At 40.5% G+C, this 22,830-nt stretch overlaps 1 protein-coding gene across 1 annotated transcript in view; it reads right to left on the reverse strand.

Annotated features, from left to right (window-relative positions):
* The window catches only part of LOC118781819 (protein kinase C-binding protein NELL1-like), a 172,543-nt gene that overhangs the window by 97,638 nt on the left and 52,075 nt on the right, over positions 1–22,830 (reverse strand). The window contains exon 5 of the mRNA XM_036534911.1: positions 8,202–8,298. Coding sequence (XP_036390804.1) covers positions 8,202–8,298 — 97 coding nt within the window. The remainder of the gene's footprint in view (positions 1–8,201; positions 8,299–22,830) is intronic.

Below are 22,830 nucleotides of genomic sequence, written 5' to 3' on the forward strand. Positions count from 1 at the left end.
AATTAAATCTAAAAAGAGAACATTGGATTCTTCGCCAGCTTTGTATGTAGGGGGGTTAAAGATAACCAGTGGGGTGGGGGTACTAAGTGACAGGAGAGTGGGCTGATAATCAGTGGTGTTAAGAAGCAGTCATTCTCATCCGATTTCTCCAATCTGTGAAGCCTGCTCCACCATGGGAGCTCTGTATCTGCTAAGCAGCATGCTGGACTGCTTCCTGCTGGATGGATGGCCACTCACCCAGTGCAACCCTCTTAGTGAGTGTGGCCAGATGTCTCCATCTGAGGAGGATAATCCAAGATCTGGTAGCACACAAAGGCATCATCTCAACACTCCTCCATATATAGCCAATCCAACTGACCTCCAATTAGCCAATCAATAATCATCTCCCTTAAAAAAAGATCTGAACTAATTCTATATTCATAAGGGCAGACTCAGCAGTGAATAGTGTATCAGGTTCCAGACTCTGAATCTTTGACAGAGCACAAGGCCAGTGACTGTAACTCAGGCACAAAATGCAATACAACACAATATAATATAATATCACAGTGACCCTCTAATATGCAATGAATCTCAGATGAATGCAGAGACCTTGCTGAAGTGGGGATATAGGTTGTGAATTATGCTGTTAAAAGCTCAAGAGGCTGTGGGAGGACTCGCTACATGGATTTCACCAATGGTAATTACAAACACAAAGAAAAGATAGAGGCTACAAATAACACACAGGAGTCCCAGCACAGGAATACATCCTAGAAACTTGCCAAATAAAGATTTCCCAGGAAACTACACTCCTTAGTTTCACTTATAATTATCAATAATATCAGTCTGAAATATCTGCAGGTTACAGTGGATTCCTAGAAACTAAGCAACGGAAAAAGTGCTCCAGAACATAAGGATGCATTTCATGATCAGAGGAGATCATGCTGCTTAACAAGGCTTGTCATTTTGCCTACAGTCCAGCTTTCAAGTTTACTAATTCCACTAATTTCCACCAATAGTCTCTCATTCTGCTCAGAGAGCATATTTTGAAATAGCCTGTTCATTTATCATAAAATTTAAAAGCCTCAGTGAAAACTCCCCCGACACTCAATTTGCCTACACCAAAGAGCATAGATAGCTTAAGTATTTTTTCTCAAAAGTTATATGTATAATACCTGGTACCAGCCCAATTGCCCTCCAGTGTCTTTGGCTGATGATATGTAACACACAGTGGAGAAGGCATTCTATAACATTAATACAGGCCTAACCTCTTTTGATTTTGACCCAATATTTTCAGCTATATATCCCAGCCTCCCATTTCTACAGAATATATACTGCTTCAGCACAACATCTAAACCTGGATAGACCAGGGTCAACTAGTACACCAACTCAGTAAGCAGGCTATTAAGTTACTATGATATGAAGTCCCTGACACAATCCTTGTTACAGTGGTGTGGAAAAGCACATCTTCCATGCCACGCCTGTGTTTTTGTAGAAGCCTCTTTGGATCATGTCTGGTCAAGTTGAAACTATCTATAATGCATTGACTAAATAACAAGCCTGTTAGTGTCAGGAAATTTATCTGTTTACAGTAATATCAATGACAAATGTGGCTGCAAATTCTGAAAATTGCAGAAAATTGATGCTATTACTACAATTATGCATGATACTGTACATACTGTACATACTGTACACTAAACCTACCATGTGCCTTGATGCCCTTGCTGTAAATATCTGTAGCTTGTTTCTGTGAAAATTCTTGTTCTTGTCTCTCAGTGTCATTGTGTTATGTCGAACTGTTGTATTGTCACCATGGGCCTGAGAGAAATGCAATTTCAATCCTCCGTATGTCCTGTGCATATAGGAAAATTGACAATAAAGTTGACTTTGACTTTGAATTCATGCCGTGCTCCTCGTGTACCAGTCATGCTACCAATCAGAAGTGGCTCAAGGAGACTGCGTATACGCCCACCAAAAACAAACATGTGAAACCCAAGGAAAACGTGACATTCGTGGTGTGGAAAAATGGCCTCCGCTGAGCCAGAAGCAACGTTGGACAATTTAGCCCTGAAGAAAAGCATCACTTCGGTGGTATGGAAGTATTTCGGGTTTGAGACAACAGATGCACAACAAAAGAAGGCACTGTGCAAGGCCTGTTGTGGAACAGTTGCCACATCATGAGGCAACACCACAAACCTATATCAGCACTTGAAAAAGCACCACAGGCAGCTATATGATGAGTGTACAGCCAAAAAGTCAAGTGAAAGTAGTGACGCTCTAGCCCAGTCTAGTAAAAAAACTATTATTTCAGAGTTGTTTGCAACCGTTTTTGTCAGGACTCAGGCACGGACTCAGACGCGGACCACAAATGCTCCAATTCCAGGATCGTTGAACAAGCAGGCAGTCCAAAACAGGCAGGGTCAAAATACCAGGTAGGCAGTCCAAGGGCAAAACAAGGATCAAAACAGCAACAGGCAGGGTCAAACCGTGAAGGCAGGCAGATCAGGCAATCAGGACAGAAGGGCAGGCAAAAACGATGTCAAGGAACAGGCAAGGCAAAAATCAGCAAAATCCAAACAGGGAAACAGGCGGGAAACGAGACAGGCAGAAACACTGAAACGATCTGGCAAACAACACAGAGACAAGCAGGGTGGATATAGGGCTGGGCTGATTAGGTGATGGGAAGCACGTGTGCAGGCAGGCAGGTGGAGACAATCAGGTGGGCGGAGACAGGGCGGAGAGCGGGGCAGGGCTAGAACACAAGGAAAACAAAAGCACATGGACAGGGAAAAACAAAAACACAACAGCTAGGGGGCGGGAGCCCTGACAGTTTTACTCCGTATGAAAAGGACTCCCGAAGGCACTGTGAGGTAATGAACGCTATAACGCACTACCTCGCTATAGACATGGTGTCTATTAACACCGTGACCAAAGATGGGTTTCAAAAACTCCTCCAAACGCTGGATAGAGATTCCCTTTTATTTGTTCTGCACTTTATCCTATAGTGGCAGCCTTTGTGGGAAAAAAAGTTCAAAACTTAAATGCTGATTATCAGCAAATAAATGTTTTAGTTGAATGTGCAATATTTAGATATTTTGTGTAACATTCATGTTCCTATTTCTATTATTATATTTAGTGATTGCTTTTTTGATAATTATTCTGTGGTTTGTCAATTTATAAGCTAAATGCTGGATATCAGTAAATAATGTTCTAATTACAGATATCTAGATGCTGCTCCTGAGCCATAAGTGAATGACCTACCTATTTCAATGTCAGAGATTGTTTACAGAAAAGTCCTGTTATTTTATTATTGGAATTGTTTTTTTTATTATTATTATTATTACTGTATTTATTTAACTTAACACAGTCACAGCTTTTGTGATAATTGTTCTATGTTCGATTGTTGTGTTCTATGCCAATTAAAAAAATGTAATGAATACATGTTGGAAGCAATTCATATCTAAGTTCTCATCCTTGCATTAGAATGTAGAGCAGTTAATATTTTGATGGTATCTCATGTGGTAATGCTCCATCACGTTTTAAATCTATTACACAGTGAATATTGAACTGAAGCTTGACTTTAAAAAATTATATTGCAAATCAAATTGCAATCGCAACATCTGTCAGACAAATCGCAATTAGATATTTTCTCCAAATCGTTCAGCCCTACATTGCAGTAGTTCATCACATAACCATAATGGATTTTGCATACTCATATCACAATATGTATTCACCTGGAGATGTAAGTGTTTCATACTGTGGACAATGATTTGAATCAATACATTTCAGTTTGCTCAAAGCAGCCCAGGAGATTTGGTCAGAACATTTCCCCTCTGAGAATACAGGGCTGAATATCTGTTACGAAACAATTTTTTCAGGAATAATTCTAACCTCTCTCATATCATAGGCTCCATGATTTTCCATGAAATTTAAGTTACAGCCCTGTAGGTTCCTGGATCAGTGTAATAGACTTGCTTATACAATTGTACGATATTACCCTATTTACATTCATTAGTAGTTTCTCCAGTTTCTGCAGGCTGCTTAATTTAAATACACTCCCCCTCTTCTTTCAGTACTCTTAGGTACCTACCCAGAATTTTACTTTCCCTCATTTCAACATTTGTAACCTCCTTCTTGTGAATTAACTTACCTGCAATAACTCTGTTATAAGACAAAACAATTCCCTATCATCCATCTTCAACCTCTTCTTAAACACCCTTTTTATACTCCAAAATTGTAAAGAAATGCCAAGGATTCCATTTTGCATTCAGTGATCTGCTTCTTAAAAGTATTTTGGCCACTCTTTCTTTTTAACACTTTCACACAACGTATATGTTGCAAAGTTATTTCTGTCTGAACTGTACATTTTGCATATTTTAAAGAGAGTCCTATTTTTGGACTTATTCATCTGCTGTGGAACAACTCACTTTTGCTTAATTTTGGAATAAACTTACACTGTATGTCAGGAACAATCTGCACCATATCTCATTCAGAGTTTCTCAGCCTGACAGATGTATCCAGCCTATGTTGCTTAAATTCTCTACTGTCTCATTAAAATTGATTTGCAAATAAAACCCCCTGTTTTTGTGGTTACTTGATTCAACTTCCTAAGTTACTGTACAGTAGCCACTGGAAATTCTACCACCATTATTACCAAAACAAGTTGTACCTGAATTATCCCTAGTATGAGAAGTGTTAATACAATCATTTACAAAATCCAAGAGCATCTTGTCAAATTATCCATGACCTGCCACATTTTCCCAGCTAACTGAGTGATAACTAAAGTCAGAACAATGTTGTACTTCTCCCCTTTCCCAAAATTGAGTCATGCCCCTGTGATGTCAACAATGCCATATTACCCATTTATTACCACCCCTGACAACATTATGGACACATTTGTCAGTGTTTGAGATGCTGCATATCTCACTCTTTATTAGGAGTAACTCCTAACATTTGCCACTTGTGCTGTCCATATTTCCCTACCTTCAATCATGTTTAAGCTCCCCCACCCCCTAATGCCTAGTTCATATACTCCTAAGCTTCTCTAAGCACACACTAGCCCAATGCATACCCCCCCCCCCAATTCAAATGTAAACTGTCAGCATTGTACAGCTCCCCTTTATTCCAAATTGAGCACTAGGGCCCCAGAAGTCTAAACCTTTTCTGCCTATTCTCCACCAGTTTTGCATCAGATCAGACAGATCAAATATCTACATAAAATCTAATTTCCATTAGTGCATCTACTTTGTGTATAGATTAATTCATCGTCAGTTTCCAGGAGCCAGTAAGTGCAGCCGGTTTTTTGCTATCTAGTATAGTTTCTTTTGCTATCTACAGTCCCTATTTGCTGTCTGTTGAGCTGTGTTGTGCTTGTAGCATCTCTCCTCCTCGCTTTTAGTCAGTATCTTAAGGTTTTTTGCTTGTTAATCCGCGTAGGTAATTTATCTTAATTAAATGTTTTGTATTTAGACTGATTCCATTGTTCTAGCTGACTGGTTGCTGTCAAGTCGCTTTGCTGACATCACGTGACTTGATGAATCAGTCGGGGGTTTTGGAGCTATTCACACTCGGGAGTGGGCTGAAGCTCTTTTGAACCTAGCATCCTTAGCTGTGTTAGCATTAGCCTAGGTACTTAAGGGCTAACAGGGCAAAGTGGCAGCTTTTAGCAGCAGCTTTGAGCATCATCGACCTCAGCCTCACCATACAAAGACTCGGTCACACTAAGACAAGGGAGCCTATCTGCGGGAGTCCATGGAGGAAGGACAGAGAGGAAGGATAGCCCCTGATAAGTATCCTCTGTTGTTCACTCTTCGTACTTGTTTTTATCTGCTGTGCTCTTTGCCTTTTCCTCTCTTCCTATGTATCAATCTGTTTACTCTCAATATGTATCACCCTATTACCACCATAATCATTTCACGGTGGAATCACAAAAAACAACGCATTTTGCATGCCACAAAACAGAGAAGTAACCCCAATTTAATGTACCCAACAAGACATCTCTTTGTTACCTCTGCTATTAAATATGGTCTCTGGAACCGCCAATCGGCAGTCCAGAAAGCCGATTTCATTTACTCCTATGCGCTCTCTCTGAACTTACACTTCCTCTCACTTACAGAAACATGGATCACCCCAGAGAACACAGCCACATTGGCAGCCCTCTCAACTGCATTCTCCCCCCTCTGATCTGTACATCATTGTAGTGTACAGACCACCAGGACCACTTGGAGCATTTCTTGAAGAGGCAGACATGCTCCTAAGTGTCCTGCAAAGAAGTGAAGTACCAGCAATTCTGCTCGGTGGCTCCAACATTCCGCTGGACAGCGCAAAAGCTGAGGATCTGACTTCATTATGTCATCGTGTGACTTCTCACTGGATCTTCAGACTGCTGTTATTCAACATAAGGAAGATCAGACCTTACCTCTCCGAATACTCAGCCTAAGTGGTGATCCAGACCCTCATCCTGTCACGTCTGGACTACTGCAACTCACTGCTTGCCGGCCTCCCGGCGTATGTCATTCGACTGCTGCAGCTCATCCACAATGCAGCAGCCCAACTGACATTCAACCTCCCCAAGCAGGCCATGTGACACCTCTCCTTGAGTCCCTCCACTGGCTACCAGTTGTAGCGAGGATGAAGTTCAAGACAATTGCTACTAACCTTTAAGGGACTTAACGAATCAGCCCCCCAATACATACAGGACATAATCAAGGCCTACAAGCCAGAAAGAGTGCTACACTCTGCTACCTCGGGTCGCCTCCATGTCCCGAAATACAAGGGGAGCATCTCTCAAACCCGCCTCTTCCCAGTACTGGCTCCACACTGGTGGAATGAGCTTCCAGTCAAGATTTGGACAACAGACTTCCTGGATGCCTTCAAGAAAAAAACTTAAAACTCATCTGTTCAAGCTGTAGCTGTAGCCTACCTTCTCCCTATACAGTAAATGTCTATCTATCCTATCGACTGCTAAAAAAAAAAAAAAACTCCACACTAGCCTAGCACTTAACTTTGTACCTTACTGACCTCTTGTAATAACTTATGATGTCTACTCTTACCATAGTGATGCACTTATTTGTAAGTCGCTCTGGGTAAGAGCTTCTGCTAAATGATGTAACATAATGTAATGTAATGGGTGCATTAATGCATTGGATCTATCCTTGGTCTGGCCAGGAGGTTTTCCACACACTCCAGCACTTTTCCTACAATGGACCCCAGCACAATGTGAGACTCCTTTCCATACTCACTATGCTTTCTACATCTGATCAATATCTGAATCTCTCACTCTGAAAAACCCCCCTTTCATAAAGGGTGAGGTCTCCTGGGTCCCATAGAACCTATCACACCTCCTGATCTCAGAATAGTGGCAATCCTCCTCTTCTTGCAAGTGCTTGAAAAGGAAAAGGCTAGAAAGGATAATTTCAGATATTGCACTCCCCTTACAGCATGCACCGCTTTTCCAATGGCTGTGCAAAACAATAACTGAACTTCTCCCTGATGGCTACATGGTTTTACCCCTCCACTTCCGTTTCATGCACACAATCTCCCTGCAGGATGTACAAACCAGTCCCTGCAAGTAAATCTATTCATTATTATAGTGGTAGCAAATCAGTTGTACATTGAGATCAAGAATTTCCAGTTCTTGCAGTCCTATCAATGTTCTTGTTAGAAAACCATTCCAAATAAAAAGAAAACAGCTCCCTGTACAAGACTTAACTTGGCCTGGCAAATACAGCACCATTAACTAGCAATTTGTCTCAACTAAAGTCTAAGTTTTTTCACTTTCCTCTCAGTCTTGCATTGCGTGAGATGAATTACAGTGGCTTATTTCTCCTTTTTCTTATACAAGCCTATTAACTGGGTGAAGTTTTGTGTGTAGAGGGAAAAAAAAAACCAAAGTGGTTTTGTGCTTTAAAAAGATAAATCTCTCACTTCCTTAGAGATGAATGGAACGAAGTGTTTCATTAGGAAGACATTAAACGAACGCTTATGGGAAATGACAATTATGTGAAAGTTTCAGAAGAAATAAAACATCTGTCATTGGATTAATATCTTTCAACAGAGCAGTGAAATATAAATGCTGATGTATAACATGCATTGCTGTAACGTGTCTTTTGTTTTTTGTAGTGTTGGATCACCTATATTTAATCATAGTTTGGAATGAATTATAAGGGTGAATCTCCTGGGTTCCTCAGTCTTTAGTCTGTGTGATCATAGGCACATGGTCTTACCTTGAACAGGCCGTGTTTATGGCTGTGCTGCCCAAGCCACACTCCGCTCCCAGGGGTCAGGTCCATCTGTGGGGGGTCTATCACACGCTCATAAATCCTGACAACAAAAAAGACAAACCTTCACAACAGGGGACAGCTGCCATCTACCATCATTACAGAACCAGGCTCACTAGTCAGGGTGTGGCATCACCCAGTTGAGTACAAACAGTTAAATCCAGATCCATGACCAACCACCTGGTGCTGACCTAGTTACTAGCAAGGTAGAGGGCAGAAAATTGCACAATGATGTTGTGTCCATCAATGCCAAAACTGTCAGGAAGAAGGAAATTATAGAAGGGGGGCAGTGTAGTATAATGGTTACGGAGCAGGACTCATAACCGAAAGATTGCCAGTTCGATTCCTCACTGCGGCACTGATGCTGTACCCTTGGGCAAGGTATTTAACCCAAGGGTACAACTCTCACCTCAGTAAATATCCAGCTGTATATAATGGATAACACTATAAGAAAAAAAAGGGACTGATGTAAGTTGCTCTGGATAAGAGTGTCTGCTAAATGGCAACAGTGTAATGTAATGTGAAGATTTTGTATATTACATAGGGCAGCGTTTCCCAACCCTGCTCCTGAAGGCACACCGTCCTGCATATCTTCTATCTATCCCTGCTCTACCTACCTGACTGAACTCATCAGTGGCACTTTTGATTAGCTGAGCACACCTGATTTAGTCAAGCAGGAAGGATACATAGAAGATATGCAGGACAGTGTGCCTCCAGGAGCAGGGTTGGGGGAAACGGACTTAGGGTATAGCTATTTATCAATTGAAGGACTGCCCATTCAAATAGCCTTGTAACCTCTTTTATTCTTATAAACATTCATTTTTGTGCTGTCACAACATTGGTGCATGATAGCTATGAGTATCGACAGCTATGAGTAATGATAGCTATGATAACTTTACTTTTACAGAGAGAAGTGTTAGCTTCATACCTCCAAATGTTGCCATTCTAACAAGGAGTAATAAAAAACATAGCTAACTACATATTTCTTCATGTTAGATAGTTACCAATCACATCTTTTGCATTAAACCTAGAATAGAGAAGCCTAAAAACTTGCATTCCTGCTTAGGTGTTTGTGAAGCCATTCATGTCACTCCTATTTCAAGTTTCAAAGACCAGGTACTGCTGTTGTCAGCCAGGCACAAGATTCTGGCAGGACTCAGGTCGGCACAGTTACACTGGTTAGGAGAGAAGTAAGAGTCAGCTGCCAAAGACTTACAAGAAACTACATCCAATAAGAGCAAATAATACTGAGCAAATGCACTACTACAGCAAAAGTGTATACATGTCAATTTTCTTTTCTCCCTCAAGGGCAAATTGGATGTGGAGCAGAATCACTCTCTTCAAGCGTAACAGTCTCATTTGACAGATTTTCTTAAACAGCATAGATACCACTGCCATGTCTACAACCTGGTAGCTGCTGGCTCTCCGTATTGCCTTCAGATTCAAGACAATTGAGGATTGGCATTTTGTGCACTTTATCTAAGAGAAGCAGCATATTTGCCTTTGCTTTTAAATTTCCTGACTAGCCTTTATTAAGATGCTGAGAACCTGTCATGGGCAAGCCATTGGCACTACAGCCAGTTTTTCCTTCCTATCTGCAAATAAACTACATCCTAACCCACAACTCACAGAAAGACAGACAAATCATTGTTGTGGTACAAGAAAAATACAAATAATATGCAACAGCCATTCTTCCCTGCTGATCCAGTATACTACGTGGATCAGTAAATGTAGAGGCTAATTCCGTGTTAGAAGAGTGAAGAGCAGAAACAAGGAGGACAAGAGCAGATAAATAAAATTTGGAAGTGTCTCTTTTGTACCCAGTGAATAGCTTCCAGGACCCAGTCTTTGTGAATTACAGTCCTTAGCAAAGCATTTCATCTCTGCAGCTACTTGACTGAGCGAGTGGGAAATGATAATGGGGAAAGTCAATAGAAGCAGCTAATTCAGGGGTAATGGCATTTGTACGTTTAACAATCAAAACGTTATTTTAGAGTGTGTTAAGACTAAGAAATATCATTTCTTGTCCATTAAACACAAGACCAGAAATTGAAAATGCAACAGTGCTCATAAAAATAAAGACAAAGTTTTGTTTCTGTGAAAAGACATTTGTTATTTTGACACCAGTGTAACTTATGTTCACGGAACAGAAGGGGATATATGCACAACAGTAGCTGATTTCTCATTCATCTCCTACATTTGTTCAATCACTGCATTGCAAATTTAATTTTCAAAATTAATCTCTGCTGCAGGAGTGTGACACAAATGAAGAGAAACAATACAGTTAGAGAGATTCATCCATAGAATAAAATGTATCTAATTAAGCTGGGTAGAGTGGGAGAATTGGCTGAGATACTAAAAATACTCGGTAGAAAAGTCCACAGAATATAAAATATCATATAGATATAAAATATCATGCAATAAATAAAAACATGAAACCCTGTTAATTGCTGTATTAAATAATTCCAAACTGGAGTTGGTATGCTGGGTCCAGGAGTGCTCTGTTGCATCTTTTTTGTTGAATGCATTTAGTGAAGGAAAATTGTAAAGAAAAAGACATGTAAAACAGTGTGTGAAAATGCTGCAACATGCACATGAGAAGTCTCAATACCACCGGAGGTCTCAGATTGCTCAAAAGTGATACACGTTTTTTTTTTTTTTTTTTTTTTTTTGAGTAATACAATACATACATAAGCAATACAGCATGATCTGCTCATTTAAACTGAACAGAAATTCTTAACATAAAGTGTCATGACATCAAATAATTCAGAAAATAAGATGACCTACTTTACCTACTTTATCCACACTAGGAAAAAAGTAATGCTAATGAGGAAATACCATGGCTTTCACTCATGCAGCATATGATGACTGCAGTACAGACACAGCGAAAGGAAGAAAAAACTTAAAATCTATTATTATCAACCACACAAAAAATAATCAATCTTCACACAGCTTTCATCCCAACACATAACATGAACTGCCTGGCTTTTTTTTTTTTTTTTAATCTCAACAAAGATGGAAACAAAATTGCACCTTTGATTGTTGAAACAGGAGCCATCTCAGCCAATTCTGTGGAGCCTGCTTCCTGAAGTTCTAAAAGGATGCTTTTATACACTGCCTCTTCCAGCTACGATGAGTCACATCACTCTCCAGCCATGCTTGACACCAGTTTAACCTTCCTAAAAACTGTCCACCCTCTCAGTCTATGCCAAATCAGATCTCTTTACACTAGCTCCAGTCTTCCCTAAGCCTGCTCACCTTTGCAGACACTGGCATAATCATGTCTTCCCAGTTTAGGAATGTGTAAAATAAGGTATTCCTAGAGTATGGATTCAACTCAACCAGAAACTAAAACTGAAATAGCCTGTTGTAAATGCGTTATTTATGTGGAAATACTTTTTTTATTTGACATTCGTTAAATTGTATCATCTGTCATATTGCACAGTAGAGGCACGGTGCCAGTGACTCACTTTGCTTCACTTTACTGCTTAACTTGTAGTTAGAAAATATGATAATGGTGAGAGAAACATGGACTACAATCTGGTCATAATTTTCAAACACAAAATAATTACAAAATGAGAGAAATTATGCATATGTTGAAAGCTGAATGAATAAACATCCAATACTGATTTTGTTTTGGAAGCATTTGATCCCTGATTTGTAAAAAAAAACATAAGCCAACCACAGAAACTGCAAAACCGCAAATGCTAAAATTGGGCTATTCAGACATCTAAAACCTTTCCATAACCATTTCCTTTCAAGGAAAAACAGTCAAACCACACAAAAGCCCTGATACTTAAAAATACTTTCAGTCAGGTTGTAAAGATGGAAGGGCTCCCTTTCAATCATTCACTCGACATCACCACATATGGGGAAACCCGACCCAGGCTTGACCAATCACGAAGTCACTCTGAAATCCCGCCGAATGGCTACATAAGCATCAGCAACTGATTGGGCCCCACCCCCAATATTGTCATTACATAATTGTTGTGACTGACATTATCACTTCCTCTTTGCCAACTTCGCGCTTCTCCTGAACGTATCACTCTGTTGTATTAACGTACATTGATTTCTTGCATTGCCTATTCCAGACTTGCATACTCGACGGCTTAACTGCTCTTTTCAGCTGGTGAAGCCAGTATATGTTTGCCTCGAGGAGGCTGCCTAGCTCGCTTGCCAGCTAGCCAGCTACCTCTGTTCCCTACTAGCTAGCTAACTTGTTGCCTAGCTAAGTAGATTTGTTGCTTTTAACATCTTTCTCTAACAGGTCCAGAGTTTGCCCTTGTGGTCGGGGGAAGGCGAAAGGTGACACACACCAACTGTTCGTGTTCTTCCTGGGCCGAGAACATGTGGTGGCTGCCCTCGACGTTTCCACCAACTGTAACCACTGCACCTGTATGAACATCAGAATTCTCCAGTGCCGTTTGGTGCACTTGGACTGTGCAGAAGCTAAGTCCGCCAGAGAAGAAGCCACCAGCCCTCAAGTGGGCTCTGTGCAGGACCTTCCTGAGGTGTCTGTGGACGAGGAAGACCACAGGCAAGCTGGCGCCTTGGCTCCGACACGCCCTGCCCCCAAGCGAGCTCGACCCCCGAGCTTGGAACCGGTGGTCTTCATGGACGATACCACCCCTGACCCAAGTTCTAAATATGTATTGTCATTCTGCTCAGAGGATGACTGTGTATCTTTATCAGCCTCGGGAGATGAGCTCTCTACGGCCAAATAGGACAGCCCCACTACTATCCCCTCTAAGAGAGGCAATAAGTTGCTTGGGACACAGTTGCAGGAAGTGGCTAGCAGGGTTGCCGTTAAACACTGCCTCCCTCTGCCCAACCCCAATACTCCTGAGGAGTCTCTCTAATGGATGGGGAATTCTACGATGATCCCGTGCCCACTACCCACGGTCCACTTCCTTTCTTCCCTGACGCACATGCAGAGGTAAGGAAATCCTGGGGCTGCCCGTATTCAGCTTGCTCACCTGGGTATTATGACGGCTGTATTCGATGCCGAACAGAGAAGTCAAGCTGCTCTCACTGCCATGATGCCAGGTGAAGGTCAACCCCTTCCCACATCCAGCTTCTCATTCTCTCTCTGCTGAGCACAGGGAGTGCAGAGGCAGGACGCGGGTAACTTTAAGCCTCCAGTTCCCCCTGCCCACCAGCAAATAGAGCACAGGGGGTAGAGCAAGAACAGGTTTCGGCCGGACCAGCAACCACAACAGCAGCATCAGCAGCCACACCGCCCTCCAGACAAAGGATCGCCGCGGGCCGGAGACAAGTCGAAAGAGGGAGACAGGACCCGAGGAAACTGCACTGAAGATAGGCGCACTGGTTTCCTCAACTCCGCTTTCTGACGTCGCTACTACCCCCCAGACAAAAGGGAATTCATTATCACTCTCCTATAAAAATTACATGAGATATAATGTTTGCACAAGTACACAACCACATTGTTCCCCACGTCCCCCTGTCACAAGTCACAAGGGGCCACGTGAACATAAGCCCTCATCCTCACAGAATAATGGTTATGAGCGGGCATACATTGTCTCCCCCCTCATATAACATTGAACTGTCTTTCACACAGTCAAACAGCTCGGCTCTATGCCTGTACGAGAGCATGGTGTGCAACTGCAGTGCCATAGTGGGTACTGAATACGGTCACAGTGGACTACGCACTGCAATTTGCATGGCGTCCATCAAAATTCATTGGCGTGGTTCCGAAAGAGCAAGCACCAGTGTTGCAACAGGAAATAAACATGCTGGTAGAGAAAGGGGCAATAAGACTGGTTCCACAATCAGACCAAAATGAGGGGTTTTACAGTTGTTATTTTCTTGTACCAAAGAAAGACAGCAGACTCCGTCCAATACTGGATTTGCGTGTTTTGAACAAATCTCTACAGAAAGCACCTTTCCAAATGCTGACTCAGCATCAGCTTCTCCGGTCTATTTGATCCAGGCCTCCCGCTTCCTGGGCTTGGAGCTGGACTCTAGATCAATGACGGTGCGTCTCTCTCAGGAGAGAATTCTTTCTATCCTTTCCTGTGCAATGAAACTCCAGCAGAGCCAGCGTGTAAAAGCTCACCTTTGCCAGACTACTGGGTGTAATGGCAGCAGCAACAGTGGCGCTCCCAGTTGGGTTGCTACGTATGAGACCTTTTCAAATATAGTTCAATTCTATGAAGCTCCACCCTGTCCGAGACAGGACATGGTGGCTGACTTGGTTAGCTTCGGTGACACGGGTGGGGTATTTACATGCACTCACAATCCACCCATCCTGCTTGCAGTTTTCGGCGGCTGGAGAGAAAGTGGTTTTACATCCTAATGCGGCTTTTACACCCAAGGTTGCCACCACCCCCTTTCGTAATCAAATCATTGAGCTTACTGCCTTCTCCCCTCCTCCATTCAGGTTGGACGAGGAAGAAAGGCTTCATACACTTTGTCCAATACGTGCTCTCCGATGCTACTTGGATCGAACAAAGGATGTGTAATCAGCTGTTTGTATGTTTCGGACCCCAGGTGAGAGGCTGATCTCTGTCGAAACAGCAGCTGGCTCATTGGATTGTTGCATTCGCATATAAGAGTGTGGATATGGAACCCCCAGTAGGACTGCATGCTCACTCCACTAGAGGGGTTGCGTCTTCATGGGCTTTATTTAAAGGGGTGTCAATGGAGGACACCTGTGTGGCGGCAAGCTGGGCTTCACACACACATTTGTCCACTTTTACTTGTTGGATGTCACAGGACCCTCTGTTGGTCAGGGAGTCCAAGGTGCAACAGCACATAACTTCAGTGTATGAGCTTATGTTCGATACACTCTTGCCTGTTTGCTTCTCATGTGACTGCTTGGTTCTCGCCACCTGTCCTGTTTATGTACTGCAGTGGCATGTATGTGTGCTAGCGGTGACTGGGGGACCGTTTTTTTCATGTACTTTCGCCCTTGCTCTCACACGGTTGCACAGTAAGGCGCTATTGTATACGAGAGAGATGTTTGCACTTGGTGCCATCCTCACATCTAATGCACAAGTATGTCATGGCTATCTTGGTAGGGTATTGATAAAATGAAATACCAACTGCATGCAACTACCTATTCAGCTGTAATGGTATTCCTTCCATGGTTTAACAATGGTATGGGGGAAGACATTGTTGTCTCATTACATACAGACCCCTAAATGCATTTTCAATCAGTGTTTTAAAATAAAGTAAACCACTTTAAATGTGAACAACCTCATCACTTGTCATTGTGTTATACCTTATTCATTCCTTTGACTATGACTGATACATACAGCTGGATAAAATTGGGTTCTAGCAAAGAACCTGGACTAATGGGGTTAATTTTATTGGTGAGGGACCATATAAAATGTTTCACATATATGAAAATATTTCAGATGTCTGAAACTGTAAACAGCTCATTTTTATCTGTAGTCAAAAAACAGAAAGCAGTTCAAGAAAACAGTCATAATACAGATGGTTGAGAGCATGTATATATTGCTATAGACAGATACGATAAACTTATTTTTTGTTTTGTGTGTTTCCAGCAATATGAAAATGTGGCTTATGTATTAGAACTAGAACAGGCATGACAGTCAATTTAAAATTTTAACACGCTCATGTAGGGTTGCAAACAAACACAAATGTAATTACTTTCTATTTAAACCTAGCACAGGTAAAATGACAGCTACTTATTTCTGCCTCTGTCTGTCAAGTGTTGCCAATATTATCCAATTCTGTCTGGTTATTTTGTGAAATAACATCCAATTTTTTCGGCTAGCTGGCCTTTATTACATGGTACTACACCTGGCATCCATCAACCGCTGTATTTTTAAATTTGAAATGAACCTGGCTGTCAATATAATATCCACTCCCTATATTTTCCCATTTCCTAACTACAGTCAGTATTTAGAAATTCATAGGAAATACAAGCCTGTAAAACCTGTGTAAATGCTGAGATTTCACAGCTTTGTTTGTATTCATCTCTGATTTTTATGTTGTAATTGCTGACATTCTCCACTTGCTGACAATCTCCACTTGTTTGAATTCAATATTCAATGCACAATTACAGTAAATTTACAGTTAGTTACAGTTGGAATAATCTATATTTTTCCAGTATACTATGTACACAAACATATTTATTCATATTTACCTTTTTAAAAATTGTACTTAATTTACAGTTGCAATGCATTTTGTATAATTATTCATTGAAACTACATTTTGGCTGGTCAGATGTTTCCATTGTATAGGAATGTAGTTACTCCTATCAAATGTTTATGTTTAATCGATACTGACATATTTGTTACATTTGAACTAATTTTTAAATGTTATGTGCAAAATCTCAGCAGTTCAATTGTTAATACAGTACTTGCCATTTGGTGAAAACATGCACTTGTACACAACGCAACCTTTAGAATCTTTAACAGCATTTGTTTCCAAATGTTAGAGGGCATTTTTCTGTTATGTGCTGGAATCTAGAAATGAAAATTTAAGACTAAGCACACACCATTGGAATTAGTATAATCTTATTACAGTCAAAAGCAGTCATTCTGACACATACAAAAGTATTGTCTGTTTCACACTGCCACTATTTTAGTCCCATGAATGACATCAAATCTGATAGACTAGAAAATGCATATTGTAGATATATAATCAAGATTCTTTTTCAACCAAGATGTCTTCTTATAAGTTACGAGTCAGCAATTCTTCATCCTTGGGCAAGAAAGACTGATTCCCAGTGACTTCATGGAGTCACATCTCTGTGATTTCATGCATTATCATTTCCAATCAAAACCCTGCTTAACACATGCATGGGACCATGTCACACTAAAACTGGACGTGATGGCACGTAATGGAAGTGTGTATTATTAACAGAACATTCAAATCCCAAAACAGAGGCCTTGCCTAAACTTAACAGAATCCATTCTTTTCTGGGTGCCACTGAACTGCTTGCCAGCAAATCAAAAAAGAAGCACCTAAGAGGACCCATAAATGAGCAAATGACCTTCCCATAACCCAAGAATATCCTATCAGGTTGGCAAAAGCCTTACTTACATCCAAGGAGAGGATTTCATGAATAAATTGACATAAATGCTGCTTCTATATCTTTATATGAGAGAGCAGTTTATCCATGTCCTATCAGTACTATACAGCACCTATCAGTTCAGTTGTGCTGAGTGTTTGTGATTCCCTCCTTCATATAGATCTTTAATTAGCCAAGCTGAAGAATGGCCCAAGATTGTTAGATTTGAGCTCCTGTCTGTCAGTGATAAGGGGCTGATTGACCGCTATGCAGAAGCTTGGGGGAAGACAGGATGTAACTTGCATCAACATTGTGGCTGCTGCTTGTGCCAGCAGATATACCATGGACACACAGCAGATTACACATCTCTCCCTGTCTTGCCTGGATCCCCCTGGTTCAGCCTAATCTTCCAGGCTTCATTTTTTTCTCCTCTTAGCCAGAGAGATACGTGCACTTGATGCTTCCTGGTGGTCAAATGGTACACCAGCCCATTGGTGCACAGGGTTGACACCTGCTGTGCAAAGCACTGGGATGCTCTGGTAATGAATATAGTACATCATAACTGTCAGCTCTCATAGGTTATAAGAGACTATCAGCCCTTCCAGGTGGAACATTTCAGGTTATCAGTGTTATAGCCTATCCAACAAATCAGTCCATTAGAAATTAACTTCAAGGTAGAGAGAATTCTTACATCATGCTGTTGGTAATGAGCCTTAATTTTAAAGAGCCATTATGCCCCTGGCCATTATCGTTCCCCTCACAAAATATTAACATTGTGAAATGCTGTAAAACTGTAATGATGCATGTGTTTCCCAGGTATATTTTATGTTCAAACAAGATCTTTGTGATCTGGGATGAGCAGGAGAAAGCTAGCTAGTTATCTAGGCACAAAAAATGGTCCTGAACAGCACCAGAAAAAAATCATTTGGGGATATGCCTTTAACAGGAAAACAATATAAGGAATAATATAAAGGAAGATAAAGAACAACATAAAGGAAGTAGCCATTTGTTTTTAATACATTTTAATGACAAAGTACACTGTATTGACAGCAGCATACCATGCCAACTATACATAATGCCAACATAATGCCAACTACCTTCCATCTACCAAGCAATAGCATAGACAGATACTAAAGGGAGGGTTTCTGGACACTCCTCAGCATTTAGAAAAAGGGAATAGTAACAAAAAATATCAGGACTGAACAAAGGCAAGTGCTAATCATAGAATGAGTTAACAGACATTTAACATTGTATTAGACTTGATCAATAGTTTGAATGAGTGTACAGTTTGCAAAAAGTGAATCATTAGGAAGAGGCTTACCATTTATTATATATTGACACTTCATTAGGTTCCATAAGGAGAGTTGGCAATCATGAACAGAATGACTGCTGATGCATTGTTAGCACAGAAATAATGTTTTTGTTTTCTGCTGCAACTCCTTGCATTGATTTAGTCCTAAGGTGGACAAATAATTTGCAAACACTGAAATAACTACAATTTGTTGTGCTCTTTCTGTCAAAGGCCAATGCATTATGCACCACCAGGGGCAAAAACAAATCAAAAGCTTGTAGAGTCACCAAGCTACAGATATTTTTTCTCATTATTAGATATTGAAGACAATTACTCAAACTGCCATCTGGCTTTGAAATAACTGTAGCCATTTTTTTCCAAGGCAACACGCCTCCCCATCATTTTTACTGAAGTAAATCAGAGTGCCAAGAAGGAAGTTCCCACAAACCTAGGATTTCCCTTTAAGGGCTCTATACTTGATTGTAGGTTGTACTGTATTTAAACCATTGTGAATAGCCAATTTATATAGGAGTAGTTATGCTTTGTTCTTCTTTATGTGTTATCACAGATTTTATATATAAAGTCTCAGAGAATTTTAAATTTGAAAAGCAAAACCTGTCAAATTAACAGCAGTTCTACTTTTCTAGTTCTTATACTGAACTAGTTTTCTGTGACAAGCAGGGTGAAACCTTTTTTTACAGATGACACATTGTGCATTATATAATAAACCATCTGCAAAACAATTTCACCTGGTAAGTAACGATTTTCTAATGTATCCCCTAAAACATACACAGCCTGTGCATGCTAGCTGTGAAATGTAATTGGATCATTTGTTAGCTTTAATGTTCTTTCAGGGGACATGCTGAACGTAACTATGTATAATGATCAATCAATCAATCAATTGGATCTGGATAAATAAAATCTTATCATCTATCCAATTTGCATCCCTCCATTCCTTCCTGCCCACAATCTCCTCCCAAACGGAGTCTGCACTGCCCTCATTTCTCTGAAGTGTGATATCATTTTGTAGTTTAACCAGTGTGACAAAACAACTCAACCAATGTGCCTGTCTCCATCAGCTTAAACACTAGAAAAAAATTTGAACCAAAGGCATTTCCTTTTTTTATTTCACATTTCCATATATGTATGACAACATTGCAATTATGAGACTCTTGCTGTAAAAGGTTAATACCTGAAATTATTATATATTACTATATATTAAATATTACTACTATATTACCATACCATACTATATATTACTACTACAATACCGTCATCCACACAGTAATATAACATATCCCATGAAATGATGCAGAAGCAACAACTTTCTGCTGTCGCTGCATCTAACAAATCATGAACTGGTATGAAATTACGTCTAGTATAAGACTGTGATACTTATGATTTAGCGGCTGCTAAATGACTAAATGTAAAATGTTATGTATGCCTTTCCAAATGCTTGGTGATAACTATTACACATATTCCCAACGTGTTCTGATGTTTGAGAAATATCAGGGTCACAGTTAAAGGTCATAGTTCATTACATATTCTGTCACAGATTCACAGAAACAAGAAAGTCATCTAAATATTTTCTAAAGAAAATTCAAGAGAAAAAAAAGTTTATGCAAACTCTTCAGAAGACTTTGTTGGATAACTAGTTCACTACCTAGACACAGAAATATTGTGCCAACAATATGTACAACAATTTGTAATATGTACTTAAAATAATACGAGAAGCATAATTTTATAAGAGATGACTTACTGCGATAGGCTTCTTATTTGATAACTTAAAACATGTTTCAGCAAAGATACAGGAAATAAACCAGATCCGACCAAGTCTTCAGCAGGGGTATTTCTGAGAGGAACACAAGACAGGCTTCTCTGGGCATCACACCTTTGTCGGATGCTGCATTAATTACAGTACTGACAGGGCTCTTCTTGCCCTAATTCTGCCCATCCTCATCTGTGAGTGCCATGACACGGTTGCTTTGCTTGTCTCAGAGCTGTCAAGATGAAGCAGTGTTTGCTGTGTCTCTCAAAAAACTAAGGGTAGCAAAGTTCCATTGTGAGATACCACAGTGGAGGACCAAAACTGTCTGACCTGTCATTGCAAACCTGCTTACTAGACAAAGTGTGCTACATAACAGTACAGGATGCCATCATTTTAATGCATCAAAGAGAGACGTGTAACAATCAGTGCAACAGAGTACTGTGGCAATCAGGTGAAATAATTAAGACAATCATGACTTCAGATGATGAAAAGATGCTAAAATCCCAATGGTGATTTCCCAACTAGTCAATCCCCAGTACCTCTCATAAGTTTAAGCAGCAGTGTAGAGCAGCTGTAATGGAACTGACTCTGGGAAATCATAAAGGCATTTTTTGTGTTCTTTTTTAAATTAGGGTGGCTACAGTAAAGAGGGAGGTCACTGGAAGGTACTGAATCTTTCTGATAACACCACTGACTACACTAATAAGTGGAGGGAGACCATGCGAAACACCAGTAGGGGTGCCAGGCTCCTTACTTCACATATAATTGCGGCAGACTGCACATCATCTTAAAAAAGTTTATGTGAGTGAGTTTCACTACATACCTTGCCAATCATTTTGGCTCATCTTAGATCTGAAAGGCAATGTTGTTGCACACTCCTCTTGTGTCTAGTAATGTGCAACCCCTTTGTGCTTTGTTTCAGAGCATAGCGCTTATGTTTGTCTCACCTACGTGTATCAGCAAGAGACAACTGAGCATATCATTGGCAGGTCCCATGAAGAGCACTGACTGGCCCTAGGATTTAAGGTAATGATCATACTATAGCATGTCACTAGGCTGTAGGGCTGTCCCGAATACCATTTTTTGGGCTCTGGAGCTTCGGTAGTAACCAACAGCGAGTAATATATTTGAAGCTTTGGGGGGGGGGGGGGGGGGGGTGGGTGTCAAACTTTGCTAGGGGTTGGTCGAAACAATTAGACCCTCCATTCGAGTCCCAAAGCACGAGCTCGGCGATTACCGGCTACTTTCCCATCACCTTGACATTCACTGCTGTGAGGGAGAGGGGAGAGGGATGTCAGGTGCCCAAGCTGAGATGGTATATATTTCCACATTTTAACAGTGCAATAAAAAAGAATGTACAAGAATGTGCTGAGTATTTTGCAGTCCGCCTTTATTGATAGCCTACGTTTAGCAAAAAAAACAAATATCCAAATCCCAAAATTGAAAAACAAATCCCTACCCAACGAACGAATATCCGAATATTCGGGTCCAGCCCTACTAGGCTCTCTGATAACTTTATAATGTTGTATGTTGCTTTTATGGAAATTGCTCAGAACAATGCTTTTACTGCTATGCATTTTACACCTGTGCTCTTTTTCAGCTTGATGCCAATCTACTGTATTTCTGGCTGTTCTGTACTTACTGTTGTTCAAACTGCTCATACTGTAGATATGTCTCCACTAAAACTCCTCCTTGCATACAAAATGTACCAAATACAATATGATATCTAGCACAAGCCACATTAAACCAGATATTGTTGAAGTCTGTAAGAACAAAAAACTGTAAAAACAGGTCTACCATTATAATTACTGATATCAGGAAGTTAGATCAAATAATTTAGGGACACATTACCTGAAACAAACCGCACATATCTTATTACAATGCAATGCTACCTAATATGTCCTAGATTCTTTTGTGTAACCTGATCCTATGTTATTTTAACAGAGTACATGATTTAGGTTGGCAAGCAAGACCTGGTGTGGCTTTCAGAAAAATTAGTCCAAAGGAGTTTTAGAATACTGTAAAACCTAGGTAACCTAGTTAGTCATACAAGAACCCATGTAACCAGCTTGCCATGCTATATTACAAGTCTGCCAGGTACATAGGTAATGTATGATAATGTACAGCAAACATAAGATACAGCAGAGTACAATTTACTGGCTGTGTACTGTACATGGCAGGCTAACCTGCATCAAATTTTGGCAGACCTGCATCCTGTTGCACCAAATAGTTAGGCCAGATGAGTTAAGGCCTATGTGTTAACTCACAATTGTTAGCAACATCAGCATACTATTTCACATGTGAATCATTCATTAACATTGATATGACAATTTGTTACAAAAATTGTTTGAACTACACATGCACCTTGTGACTAAATTGTCTACTCAATTACCACTTTCATCCATTTATCTTTCTATAAAAAGGTGGATCAGAGTACTACCATAATCCAAGACCCTCAGGGGGTTAAGCAGGAAGCATGCAGCTTGGAGGAAAACCAAATTAATGCATTTCT

The sequence above is a fragment of the Megalops cyprinoides genome, chromosome 8 (assembly GCF_013368585.1).
Source record: "Megalops cyprinoides isolate fMegCyp1 chromosome 8, fMegCyp1.pri, whole genome shotgun sequence".
Taxonomy (NCBI): Eukaryota; Metazoa; Chordata; class Actinopteri; order Elopiformes; family Megalopidae; genus Megalops; species Megalops cyprinoides.